We start from the raw sequence: 12,507 nt of genomic DNA, 5'->3' as shown, positions 1-12,507 counted from the left end.
ACACTATTGATTATCGCTCCTACAAGGCTCCAGGAAAGATTTAGCTGACATTTCCAGTCAGTGTTTAACTGAACCTTAGAATGAAATAACAAACACTCTATCTTGCTCACAAACAATACAACAAATGAGCCAGGTAAGAGGGAATGTACTGCAAGTAAATAGTGTGTACTTGGTAGATAAATTTGTCATTTCCCCAGTTAGCTAGTTACCTGTAGTAGGTCCCCTGGTATATAATACAGTGTCTTTTGAAAAACCTAAAAATGACAGTTTTATTTGGTGTCTTGTTCTTGTAGCTTTGATACATACCAGTAACATTCAATTTAGGGAATAAAAACAAGAGCCGTCAAACTCGCAATTTTTCCAAAGACAAAAATACTCAGGTTCCATTTTCAATTAATAATTGGACAGTTTGTTTGTTCGACAGACTCATACACTCTTGATCTCTCACATACATGCTAGTGTGAGGGTTACTTGGGATGATGATGAATGTAAGGGTAAGTTTGGGTAGAAAATTAAATCAAAGACTACATACCAGGAGCGCCATGTTCACCTAAAGGGGACAATAAAGCGGACCAATTTTGAGACAATGGTTATTTATTATTCCACATTACGGTCAACTTTTAAAAAAAGTAACTTCACTAACTTTCCTCCACATAAAAACAAATGTACTCCTTATGTCAACATCTATAGTTACAGAAGTTTATTCCTAATTCAAGAGCTGATAAACAATCCAAACCTAAGAATGCAAGTTACATATACAAATGAAGAAAAACAAATGTATCTCTCTACAATTTTATAAGGATCAATTCTAGATTACATCAGCCTTGCAATAAAAATACCCAGCCAATAAAATATGATTTTTTTAAATGAATTAATGACAACATTTTATGTTTCTCATTACAGTAGATGCACAATTCATTTAAATGACATTGCAAAAAGTAGAATTTCCCATTTTGTTCAGGTTCAATAGTTCCACTCCCACAAGCATTCAGCCTTCTTTACCAACAAAAAATAAGTTCTCAGATACTTCCTACCAAAAAGGAATACAAATAAAACTGATATTCTCTCAAAAATTAATTCATGCTTTGCCACCAATTATTTTAGATTTTTCTACTTCATTTCAGAGATAATAAAGGTGATGCTGCTGACGGTGCACCCTCTGCATTTTAACAACCCATTCTTCAAAAGTCTGGGGGTGGGCAGACTTCCAATTTGCAGTGACTAATGAAAAGACCACTATTAAATTAATTTAAATGAAATTAAACTAAACTAAGTAAATTAATGGATTTCCTTGACATAGCACAGACATCTGTACCTGCATCTGTTAGCCCCAAAAGGTCTCTTTTTGGTTTAGAATAGATCTGTACTCAAATTTTCCAAATTCCAAAGAAATAAAAATATTGATCTACATACTCCAATAGTTTTCACATTTTTGACAGAACCGGAATGTGTGGAGCCAGTTGCAAACTTGAGAGGATGGGCACCTAGGATGGAATGATGCTGTGCTAATATTTAATTGGTGCATAAACTTAGCAGTGTAGTATAGCATTGACTTACTATAATAATATAAGATTGCACTTCCTCGCAGTTATAACTCAAAATCCTTAATTGATCAAGAAACAAACTTCTAAATGAACTCTGATAAAAATCATTTTTTGTGGCTCTTTCCTCTCCTCCTCAATAACTCTCAGATAATTATAACTTCCCAATTTTATCTCACTTAGGGGTGGATGTGCTTTTTCTGATGTACAAAGCTCAAACTGCAACTCGATAAGTTGTTACCAAATTGGAATTTGGGTTTTCCACTTCAGTATTTGAAAGGGGCTGAGGGAGTATCTTCCTAATTTAGAATTGTAGTGTGATGTACAAATGTTTTTCGATACAAAATACGCTCACAAAACATTCACAATTTACTGCCAACTCAAGAGACGCTTTCCTCTTCGAGAATGGTTGGAAAAACTTTATTATTTTTTTTATATATTTTATTCGCATTTTTATTAAACATCACAAAGTGCCTGAATGGGCCAGTGTAACAGCAATGGCAGTGGAAAGGTCATCATCATTTCTTTATTCGGTTAAATAATATCACCATAGATCACAAAAATACATAACACATAATCAACAAAACAAGCTAAAAATGTACACAGAAAAAAGCTTAAAATACTACAAATTTCCTTTTTCAACCAAAATTTTGTAAATAAAATCATATAAATAATTACAAATGTACTCTATTCCGCCAAGTTATGGCTTCCTTTAAAAAAGACCAAAACCCCCCCTTTTCCTCAGCAAGGGGGATAAAAATTGTCACCTGAATGGAGCATAAAAATCACAAAACAAGGTAAATTGAAGCAGAGACTGTGCGGACACCCCATCACAGGGGCAAATTTGTATACATTACGGGACATATTGTCCAAGCGGGAAACACAAATTACATCTAATTACTCCAAAGCGGAAGCGCAAAATAAGTGTCCTTTCCCATACATTCTGCACCATCAAGAAATACAACTCTGGACCCATCGTCAACTTTAATATTAGGAAATCCCTTACTGATTGTTTCTTTAATTTCACTGCCTCCCTCTTGGCTCCTAGAATATTAATAAGGTTTTCCTTTGCCCACATTTATCAGAGAGGGTTAAACATTCTGGGGCATTAAACATTTCTAGGCGACCAAGAGATGCAGTGAGTTCTTTTGTATAAGACAGCCAGGGAATGTCCAATGCATGATCGCATGCCATACAGTCAAGCAGGATTTCCCTATTTAAGGAGGCACACTCATTTAACCAAATTGAGATCCACAGCAAAAAGGGCACCATCTTAATAGCATTGTCTTTGAACTCCAAATTCAGTTCCTCAAGTATACAAAACCAGGAGGTATTTTGTCCCACCCCCAACAGCCTTCTTGCAGAAGTGATTTTCCTCTGTCAGGGGAGCCTTACTTCCCGAATAGCCCCAGAGTGCTGCCCCATACGTTAAGACCGGGAGGCATTTGTGTCAAGCAGGGGCTGTATGGGTTTACTCCCCACGCTTGAGGCAAACTCAAAGGTAGCTTCTACAGCAGCTGTGAAACGTGCAGACCTTCTTGAGATGCAGGGCTTCCATGTACCTTTATTGTCAAAAGTTACCCCAGATAGGGAAATTCCTGGATACGGCTAATACATTGGCCATTGATCTTTACCACACCCACTTTACTCCTTGGTTTACCACAAACCATGAATTGTGACTTACTGCCATTAACTTCCAAGTTCAAGTCAGACAAAAATTTATCATACGCCCTTACCACCTCGCGGAGACCGTTCATGGTCCTAGCCATAAGTACCGCAACATCCACATATATCAGGACTAGGACACTCTTTCCACTTATTTTGGGAACATCCTTACATTTTTGCACCAGAAAATTGTGCAGCCCATTAGTATATAAGAGAAAAAGGGGGAGGCCAGAACAGACCCCTGTCTTACACCCCTTCTAAACCCAAAAGATTCTGTGCATTCTCCCTCCATTCCGAACCTCACAGTTGCATTTGGTTCCGAATGTCAGTAATGGAGCAGTTCCACAATTTGGGGCTCCAAGCCCATCAAGGTTAGCCTTTCCCATAGCTTACTACGGTTCACCTTATCAAATGCGCAGCTAAGATCCATGAAGGCAAGGTACAGGGTACCCTTCTTTGCCTGCGTATATTTACCAATCAGCATAAGCAAATTTAAACACTGCTCTTGAGTTCCAAGCCCTTCCCTAAAGCCATACTGGACCCTGCTCAGCACATCATTCCCATCCATCCAGTCCTCAATGCGTCTTAAAACTATTCGCCCCAAGATTTTCACTGAGGGGTCTAGGAGTGAGATTGTGCGGTAGGTTTTGGGATCTGGATTCCTTTTTTATTTACGGGAACAATGCACGCTGATTTCCCAAAGGGCAAGATCCCTACTCTGACTGCCATATTTAGAACATTGAGCAGCATGGTTGCCGACAGCTGAGGGCAGCATTTGTATAGATCCATAGGATTGGCATCTGGGCCTGGTGCTTTATGGCTACAGCTGTCCTGTGTAGCCTCCCACACCTCATTAAGAGTAAATCTAATAGCCAGGTTAGGGGTATGTCCATGTAGCTCATCCATTTCCTCCCCTTGGGTACCCCCCATAAAAACCCTGCAGAAATGGCAGCCCAGCCCTGCAGTCGTTTCTGTCCCAAAGACACCCCTATTTACGATTTTCCAGAACATGGCTGAGTCCTTGGTGTGCGACGCATGTTCCAGATCCTCCCAGGCCTGCTTCTTTAGCTGCTGTTTTCTTTTATGTAACACTCAGGTAAATCTTACCTCTCAGTTGGGCCTTTAAAGCCTTCTTCAGGGATTTCCTCGCCTCATAGCAGGGCTTAATGAACCAACATCCGTGAAGCTTAGGAGTAGGCTTTTCAGCTTTAAACATACATTCTTAAATGGCTTCATTTAGTCTGGTCACCACCACAATAACATCCCCCGATGGGGGGGACGCAGCCAGAATGGTCCCTGTTATCAAAGTTAGATTCTGGCTCACCACTCTCTCCACTACCTGTGGAATGTTTGCCTGTCTCCATCCAATTCTTAGTCCCTGATCCTTTATTCTCACAGCTACCGGACCTCAGAACACAGGTTTACACATGTTGTATGGGAAGTTTATAGACACATTCAGAGGGTTATTATAACTAAGATACTGCCTTATGACCTTACCGTGCCGGACCAGATTTCTCAGTGAAGGAGATACAAAATATAGTCGACTGTCGTCCCAGCCACTCTCCCGACAAAGGTTGGTACCTGGGATTCACTTGCAAACTCCAGGTCACACATATTCAACAATTCCAGACTCTATATCCCCTTGATGAGGGATCTTCCCCTTACATCCTGTGTTCCCTAAATGACTTGCACACTGTTATCCAACTCAAAGGGATTCACCACTGTGCAGTACACCCCTATCTTCGCATTAAAGTCCACAAACTTCCATACCACACACCTCCACTCTTCCCCTCAGTATCTGCAACACTGAAAAAAGGGGCCCAATCTGGCAACCGGAGTCCCATACTGCATTATAGAAATTTATCAGAAAAACATAATACTTGTTTGGAAAGACTACCCAAATATTGAGGAGACCCAGATGATTACAATTTATAAGGTATGCTTTCACTATCTCGGAAGACCGAACCAAGGTGACTAAACCCCCTTTTGGACGGCCACCAAACGACCACTCAGCCAGCACTGCAAACCTTTGAAAGCCATTCCAAACCACTTCTCCTTCTGACCAGGTCTCCTGGAGTGAAATGAAATCGTACTCTACCACAAAATTAACCCATTGCCCATCTTGAAGCTTGGAGTCATACCCTGCCACATTCAAGGAATTTAGACAGGTCACGGAGGTTATCTCACCCACCCCTTAAAACCTAAGGCTGCATTTAAGGGCCACAATGGAGCTACCTTGCCCCTTTCCTCGTGTGCAACGGGAACCCCCTCATCATACCATCAGTCATTCTCCTCCAAATCAGTGCTTCTGGTAATTCTGAATTCCAATCTAGGTGGCTGCGTCTTCTCCTGCAGATTGCCGGAACCCCTGGCTCAACATCTATCTATGTGCCGAGTACGCCTATAGAGAAAACCAAGGGGAACCATACCAATCTTTCCATTTCCATGGGGAGCCGTATACCATGTCGAGAGAAGTCGTTGTACCAACCCTGGATATCTGCAATGTACAATGATACAGTTTCCATTACCTTCCTTTGCCTGGGGGCCCACCTGGGCTCACCCACCCAATCCTACTAACAAGCAAAATATCCCTCAAATCCTTACAATTAAAATCACAATTTTTGCCCAACCAGTGTCCTGTCTTGTTTTTTAGTTGATCCACTGATTCACTCACAATTAGCACTAAAGGTGGAACATTTGTAAGTATGGCCACATAGGGGGACACAATCAGGAGGAAGCTCCAAGCAGACAAATGGGAGGCCATTGTCAGGATGTGAGTTTTGCCTCTGTTCTTGTGACACTGCCGCTTTCTCACCAGGCCCGCTCCCAGCTCTCCCACAAGTCTGCCTGTATCCCTTGCATCTGTCCACAAATTTGCCCGGGCCATCTTTATGCCCTTTACCAGGATCCCTAAATTAGAGCGATACAAGGGCTGTAGGGTTCCTCTCTCCTGTGCTCTCGGGTTAACCACCAACAAAGTCTCCTCCTTGTCTGTGGGACCATGACACACGGGATCCAAAGGCCCAGGGTTTATTGATACCATATCTGGCCTCCCCCTGCCGCTCATACGGGATATTGCGGGTTCCAAGACCTGCAGTTTTCCTTTTTTCAGGACCAAGCCTACCTCAATCAGCTCCTTAATTTTTAACAAAAGAATCTCAAAACAGGGAGCAAGCTAGGCACAGTCCTGCATCAGAACCTTCCTGGATATCAGAACAGTACAAAATTTCTGGTAATGTAACTTTAGATTTTTTCCCGGATTTCCTCTGAAGTTTTTTCCTCTTGGGTGGGGGGCCAGAGAATCAGACAAAATCCTCTTACTAATCCTAGGTAAGTCCTTCAACCCATTTTTCCCCACTACTGGGAGAGATATGGATAGAGCTGCCTGCCCTGCAGGTAGCTGCCGGTCTTCATTAACAGAAATCTCAAGGACCTCAACATTAGGTGGTACTCGCTGCCAATCACTCATCACTGGTGAGAGCCGTCTCTCAGCCAGGTCTATCTCCTTCGCAAACATCCCAACCGCTCAGGTAAGAAAGGAACCTAGCGTTGAATTTGATGATCCCTTCCCCTCCGCACCCTGATCCCCATTCTGCAAGGTCCCCTTCCTGCCCATCCTGTTGGTTTGACCAGCTATCTCACAGGACCTATACACCCAAATGAATATTTACTACTACGGGAGGGAGAGACAGAGCACCCTCTCTGTCATAGAGTTAAGGAGGATAGTGGTAGTGAAAGGCTTTAGCTCTCACTCACCCTACATTGCTGAGTATCAGATGGGTGGCCCAGCACAGCCTTTTCCGGCCACTGACGGGCAAGGACAGGCCCACCTTTGGCCCAGGCTTTGCCCAGACGCAGCCAACAGGCGTCCTGCGCTGCGGGCTCCCTCAGTGCTTTTCTAGCACTGTCCCACAGTGCCGGTGCTCCACCCTCGCCCGAGGGCTTGCTGGGACTGCTGGGAGTTTGAGTCCCCTTCTCTCACGGCTGGTAAAGCGTGTGCCTCGCTGCAGGGCTCCCTCAGTGCTTTCCTAGCACTGCCTCATGGTGTCAGTGCTCAGCCCTTTCATGAGGGCCTGCTGGGACTTCAAGTCCCCATCTCTCACTGCTGGTAAAGCACATCTGCACTGCGGGGCTTCCTCAGTGCTTTCCTAGCACTGCCTCATGGTGTTGGTGCCCCGCCTTCTCCGAGGGCCTGCTGGGCCTGCTGGGACTTCGAATCCCCTTCTCTCAAGGCTCTCCTCTTCTCTCTGTACGATGTCACACATGTCTGCACAGGTGTTTCTCTTCTCTATGACCAATTCCCTAGCAGTAGGAACAAGAAGACCCACTGGAAGACAACAGCGGTCTGGAGCCTGCAGGACAGGTGGATGTTTAAGGTGGCAAACTCGATCTTCATGCTGCCAGGCTCCTGTGAAGGGAGACCTCCGTCTGTGGTGCAAAGCTCGTAGCAGGGTGCTCCGGGGCACTAGTTGCGCTTTCTTCAAGCACAGTGCAGCAGCCCACTTTTTCTTGATGAGCAGAGCCAGTCTTCACTCAGCTGACTTCTCCGGCAGTTCCTAGGCTGGCTCTGCAGGAGCCGACAGATGCGCAGGTTTCTCCGCTGCCATCAACAGGCCACGGGATCCCGGCCCCTGTGGGAGATGCTGGCGGGTGCTCCACTGCTGCCCCGCAACAGCTCTGGCACCTCCAGCTGCTGCTCAGAGCCGCTGCTGCCACCAGCCTCTGACGTCAGGGAGTGCTCCAGAGGGTGTGGGGTCATAGCTGCCACAAAAAGAAAGAAAAGAGTTTGGCAAGAAGATTTGGGCCAGTGGAAAGGATTAATTTGCACTTAATTGACCCGCAGCCTCTGAGGAAGTTATACGCTGGGCCCATCTCTAGTCAGGAGTATTGCATCCATGTCAGAGGGTGACTCTCCCCCACTTCCTCTTCTTTAACCCCTTCGCTGCCAGGCCTTTTCCCCCTCCTGTGCCAGGCCTATTTTTGCCTATTTGGAATAGTTCTCGCTTAGGCCCTCATAATGTTTTGTCCACATAAGCCACCCACACCAAATGTGCGTCTTTTTTTCCAACATCCTAGGGATTCTAGAGGTACCCGGACTTTGTGGGTTCCCCTGAAGGAGACCAAGAAATTAGCCAAAATAAAGTGAATTTTTTTTTTTTTTTTTTAAAGAAATGGAAAAAAGGGCTGCAGAAGAAGGCTTGTGGTTTTTCCCCGGAAATTGGCATCAACAAAGGGTTTGCAGTGCTAAAATCACCAGCTTCCCAGCTTTCAGGAACAGGCAGACTTGAATCAGAAAACCCAATTTTTCAACACAATTTTGGCATTTTACTGGGACATCTCCCATTTTTACGATTGTTTGTGCTTTCAGCCTCCTTCCAGTCAGTGACAGAAATGGGTGTGAAACCAATGCTGGATCACAGAAACCTAAACATTTCTGAAAAGTAGACAACATTCTGAATTCAGCAATGGGTAATTTGGTTAGGTCCTACAAGGGTTTCCTGCAGACAATAACAACTTAAATAAGAAAATATTGAAATTGAGGTGAAAAAAACTGCCATTTTTCTCTACGTTTTACTCTGTAACTTTTTCCTGCGGTGTCAGATTTTTAAAAGCAATATACTGTTACGTCTGCTGGACTCTTCTGGTTGCGGGATATATAAGGCTTGTAGGTTCATCAATAATCCTAGGTACCCAGAGCCAATAAATGAGCTACACCTGGCAGTGGGTTTTCATTCTATACCGGGTATACAGCAATTCATTTGCTGAAATATAAAGAGTCAAAAATAGGTATCAAGAAAACCTTTGTATTTCCAAAATGGGCACAGGATAAGGTGTTGAGGAGCAGTGGTTATTTGCACATCTCTGAATTCTGGGGTGCCCATACTAGCATGTGAATTACAGGGCATTTCTCAAATAGATGTCTTTTTTACACACTGTCTTATATTTGGAAGGAAAAAATGTAGAGAAAGACAAGGGGCAATAACACTTATTTTGCTATTCTTTGTTCCCCCAAGTCTCCCGATAAAAATGGTACCTCGCATGTATGGGTAGGCCTAGTGCCCGCAACAGGAAATGCCCCAAAACACAAAGTGGACACATCACATTTTCTCAAAGAAAACAGAGGTGTTTTTTGCAAAGTGCCTATCTGTGGATTGTGGCCTCTAGCTCAGCTGGTACCTAGGGAAACCTACCAGACCTGTGCATTTTTGAAAACTAGAGACCTAGGGGAATCCACGATAGGGTGACTTGTGGGGCTCTCATCAGGTTCTGTTACCCAGAATCCTTTGCAAACCTCAAAATGTGGCTAAAAAATACTTTTTCCTCACATTTCGGTGACAGAAAGTTGTGGAATCTGAGAGGAGCCACAAATTTCCTTCCACCCAGCGTTCCCCCAAGTCTCCCGATAAAAATGGTACCTCACTTGTGTGGGTAGGCCTTGTGCTCGCAACAGGAAATGCCCCAAAACACTATCTGGACACATCAAAATTATCAAATAGAAAACGACCTGTTTTTGCTGGGGGGGGCACCTGCGTTTTTGGTCCTGGGCTCAGCAGGGATCTTGGGAAACCTACCAAATCCAGACATTTCTGAAAACTAGACACCCGAGGGAGTCAAGGGAGGTGTGACTTGCGTGGATCCCCCAATATTTTCTTACCCAGAATCCTCAGCAAACCGCAAATGTGGCAAAAAAATCCAATTTTCCCACATTTCTGTGTGGGATCACTGCACCGGGACAAATTTCCTACCAACCAACGTTCCCCTCAGTCTCCCGGTAACAATGATACCTCACTTGTGTAGGTGGGCCAAGTGTTTGTTACAGGGAAGAGCCAAAAACACGTCAAAATTGAGGGGGAACCAAAGTGGGTCCAAAAGGGCATTTTGAAAAAAAAATTTTTTAGGCTGACAAGTGCAGCAGAATTTTTATTGGTATAAATGAGACAATGCTGGGTGGTAGGAATTTGTGGATTACTGCAGATTTCAGAAGATTCCATCACAAAAATGTGGGAAAAATGTGTGCTTTCCAGCAAAGTTGCAGGTTTACAGGGCATTGAGGGTAAGGAAATGGTGCAGGGAGGCATGTGAAGCACACCACCCTGGAATCAACCACATGTTTAGTTTTCAGATGTGTCTAGGTCTTGTGGATTTTTCTACATGGCAGCGTCCCAAAGTAAAAAATAGTGCAGCCCTCACCATTCCAAGTGGGACGATTTTGAGAGTTACCAAGCTCTCATGGCCCAAATGTAAAACAAAAAACAAAAATAATCAAATGTCCTCTTGCTTGCCATGGGATAAGATGTTTTAGTGTGCGGGGGCTGTTGCCCAAGGGGCCGCTCCTTTACTTGAAATAGCCCACACAAAAAAATATTCCCTGGTGTCTAGTGGTTCCTGGCCCCGCCCCCGCCCCCGGGGCAGACCGCAAAGCAGATCTGCCCCCAGGGGGTGCAGAAATGGCCTAATAATGATTGTTCCCCCCCCCCCCCCCCCGGAGCGACCCTTGCCCAAGGGGTCGCTCCCCAAACATAAAAAAATAAAAAAAAACAATAAAATAAATTATCCCTGCTGTCTAGTGGATGGGGCAGATCGGCCTAATTATATTAGGCCGATCTGCCCCCGGGGGGGGGCAGGAATGGACTAGAAATAATTTGCCCCCAAGAGGCTGCCCTTACTTCAAATAGCTAACAAAAAAATATATTCCCTAGTGTCCAGTGGTTTCTGCCCCCCTTGGGGGCAGAAATGGCCTAATAAAAATTTGACCCCCCCCGAGCGACCCTTGCGCAAGTGTCCGCTCCTCAAACATAAAAAAACAAAAAACAAAAGTATTTTCCCTGGTGTCTAGTGGATTTCTTTCCCCCCCCCCCGGGGGCAGATCGGCCTATCTGCCCCCAGGGGGGGCAGAAATGCCAAGAAATAAATTGCCGCCGAGGAGCGGCCCTTGCCCAAGGGGCCGCTCCCCTTATCAGTAAATGTACCAAAAAAAGAAATCCCTGGTGTCTAGTGGCATTTCGGCTGCCCGATCGCATCACGATCGGGCAGCCGAAATGCTCAGAGAAGCCTGAAAGGAGAGGAAAGGCATTTTCTCTCCTTTCAGGCTTCTCTGCCCCCTCTATGTGATCGGAGGAGAAATGCTTTGCATTTCTCCTCCGATCGGCGATGGAAGCTGAGCTTCCAGCGCCAGAGGGAAGGCCTCTGATGAGGTCAGCGCGCTTTCGTCATCAGACGCGACAGGAGGGTCACGGGTGGAAGGGGAAGCGATTCCCCTTCTATCCCTGCCCAGGGGAGGGGGGTGCCTGGACATTGGGGTAGCGCTAGTGCTCCCCCTGGGGGCCCATAGCAGGACGAGGTGGTCTCGTCCTCGCTCCCCCTGGGGGCCCATAGAAGGACGAGATGGTCTCATCCTCTGCACCGGGGAACCCGCGCTGAGGACGAGATCACCTCATCCTGGGCACCCAAGGGGTTAATATTGTAGTATACCCTCCAGGGACCCCAAATCTTACATTTTTGTTTCGGGCAACATCTAGTTTTATATGTTACTTTTTCTGCCACCATACATAGGTCCATTCCTGCCCTCCATTCCCTGATTGTTAGGGTCTCTGCTTTAAGCCACATCTCTCTTGGCCACCACGAGGCTCAAATTACTAAAATGGAGCTTGAGTCGTGGTATGTCTATGTTGGTAGGTATACCCAGCAGGACATACTTAGGATCTGCTGGGAACTCTTCCCCTAGTATTGCTCCCAGTTCACTCAGGATGATTGACAAGTAGGTTTGAATGTGTAGGCAATCCCAGAGTGTAGGCAGGCACATTCCTCTATCTGCCACACACCGTAAACAGCTTGGTGATGATGTCCTCCCAAACTGGTATAGGTGTGCCTTTCCATAGTATACCCTGTGGAGGATCTTATATTGGATTAACCATAGCCGGGTTTGATAATCACCTCCCACAAGTGCATTAGGGCTGCCTCCCAGTCTGTGTCGTCAATCTCACCCAACTTCCCCTTCTATCTTTCTCTCAATTTCTTTGTGTCCAATATGTTGTTGATGATTGCCTTGTATGTCCAGGAGACTGCTTTCCTTTCCAGTTGCCCTTGGAGAAGTCTCCCCTCTAGAGGGGCATAGTCAGGGAGCTCTGTTTGATCAAGTTTCTCCACCTGCCAGGCGTGTGTAAGTTGTATGTATTTATAATGTTGTGAGGGAGCCAGTTGATATTCCATTTGCAGGAAGTCAAACGTTCTCAAGCAGGTCACCCAGTCTTGTAACACCCATTGTGTCCCATGCTCCAAAGCATCAGAGTTTCCCAATTCC

At 45.2% G+C, this 12,507-nt stretch overlaps 1 protein-coding gene across 50 annotated transcripts in view; it reads right to left on the bottom strand.

Annotated features, from left to right (window-relative positions):
• Positions 1–12,507, bottom strand: part of LOC138288307 (mucin-19) — a 1,675,551-nt gene that overhangs the window by 1,402,146 nt on the left and 260,898 nt on the right. For all 50 annotated transcript variants that reach the window (XM_069229764.1, XM_069229784.1, XM_069229763.1 and 47 more), the window contains one exon: positions 533–550. In XM_069229764.1, the coding sequence (XP_069085865.1) occupies positions 533–550 (18 nt within the window). The remainder of the gene's footprint in view (positions 1–532; positions 551–12,507) is intronic.

This window comes from Pleurodeles waltl, chromosome 4_1, assembly GCF_031143425.1.
Source record: "Pleurodeles waltl isolate 20211129_DDA chromosome 4_1, aPleWal1.hap1.20221129, whole genome shotgun sequence".
NCBI classification, from domain to species: Eukaryota; Metazoa; Chordata; class Amphibia; order Caudata; family Salamandridae; genus Pleurodeles; species Pleurodeles waltl.
The sequence above is the reverse complement of the archived record's forward strand: the minus strand, read 5'-3'. Positions and strand labels throughout refer to the sequence as shown.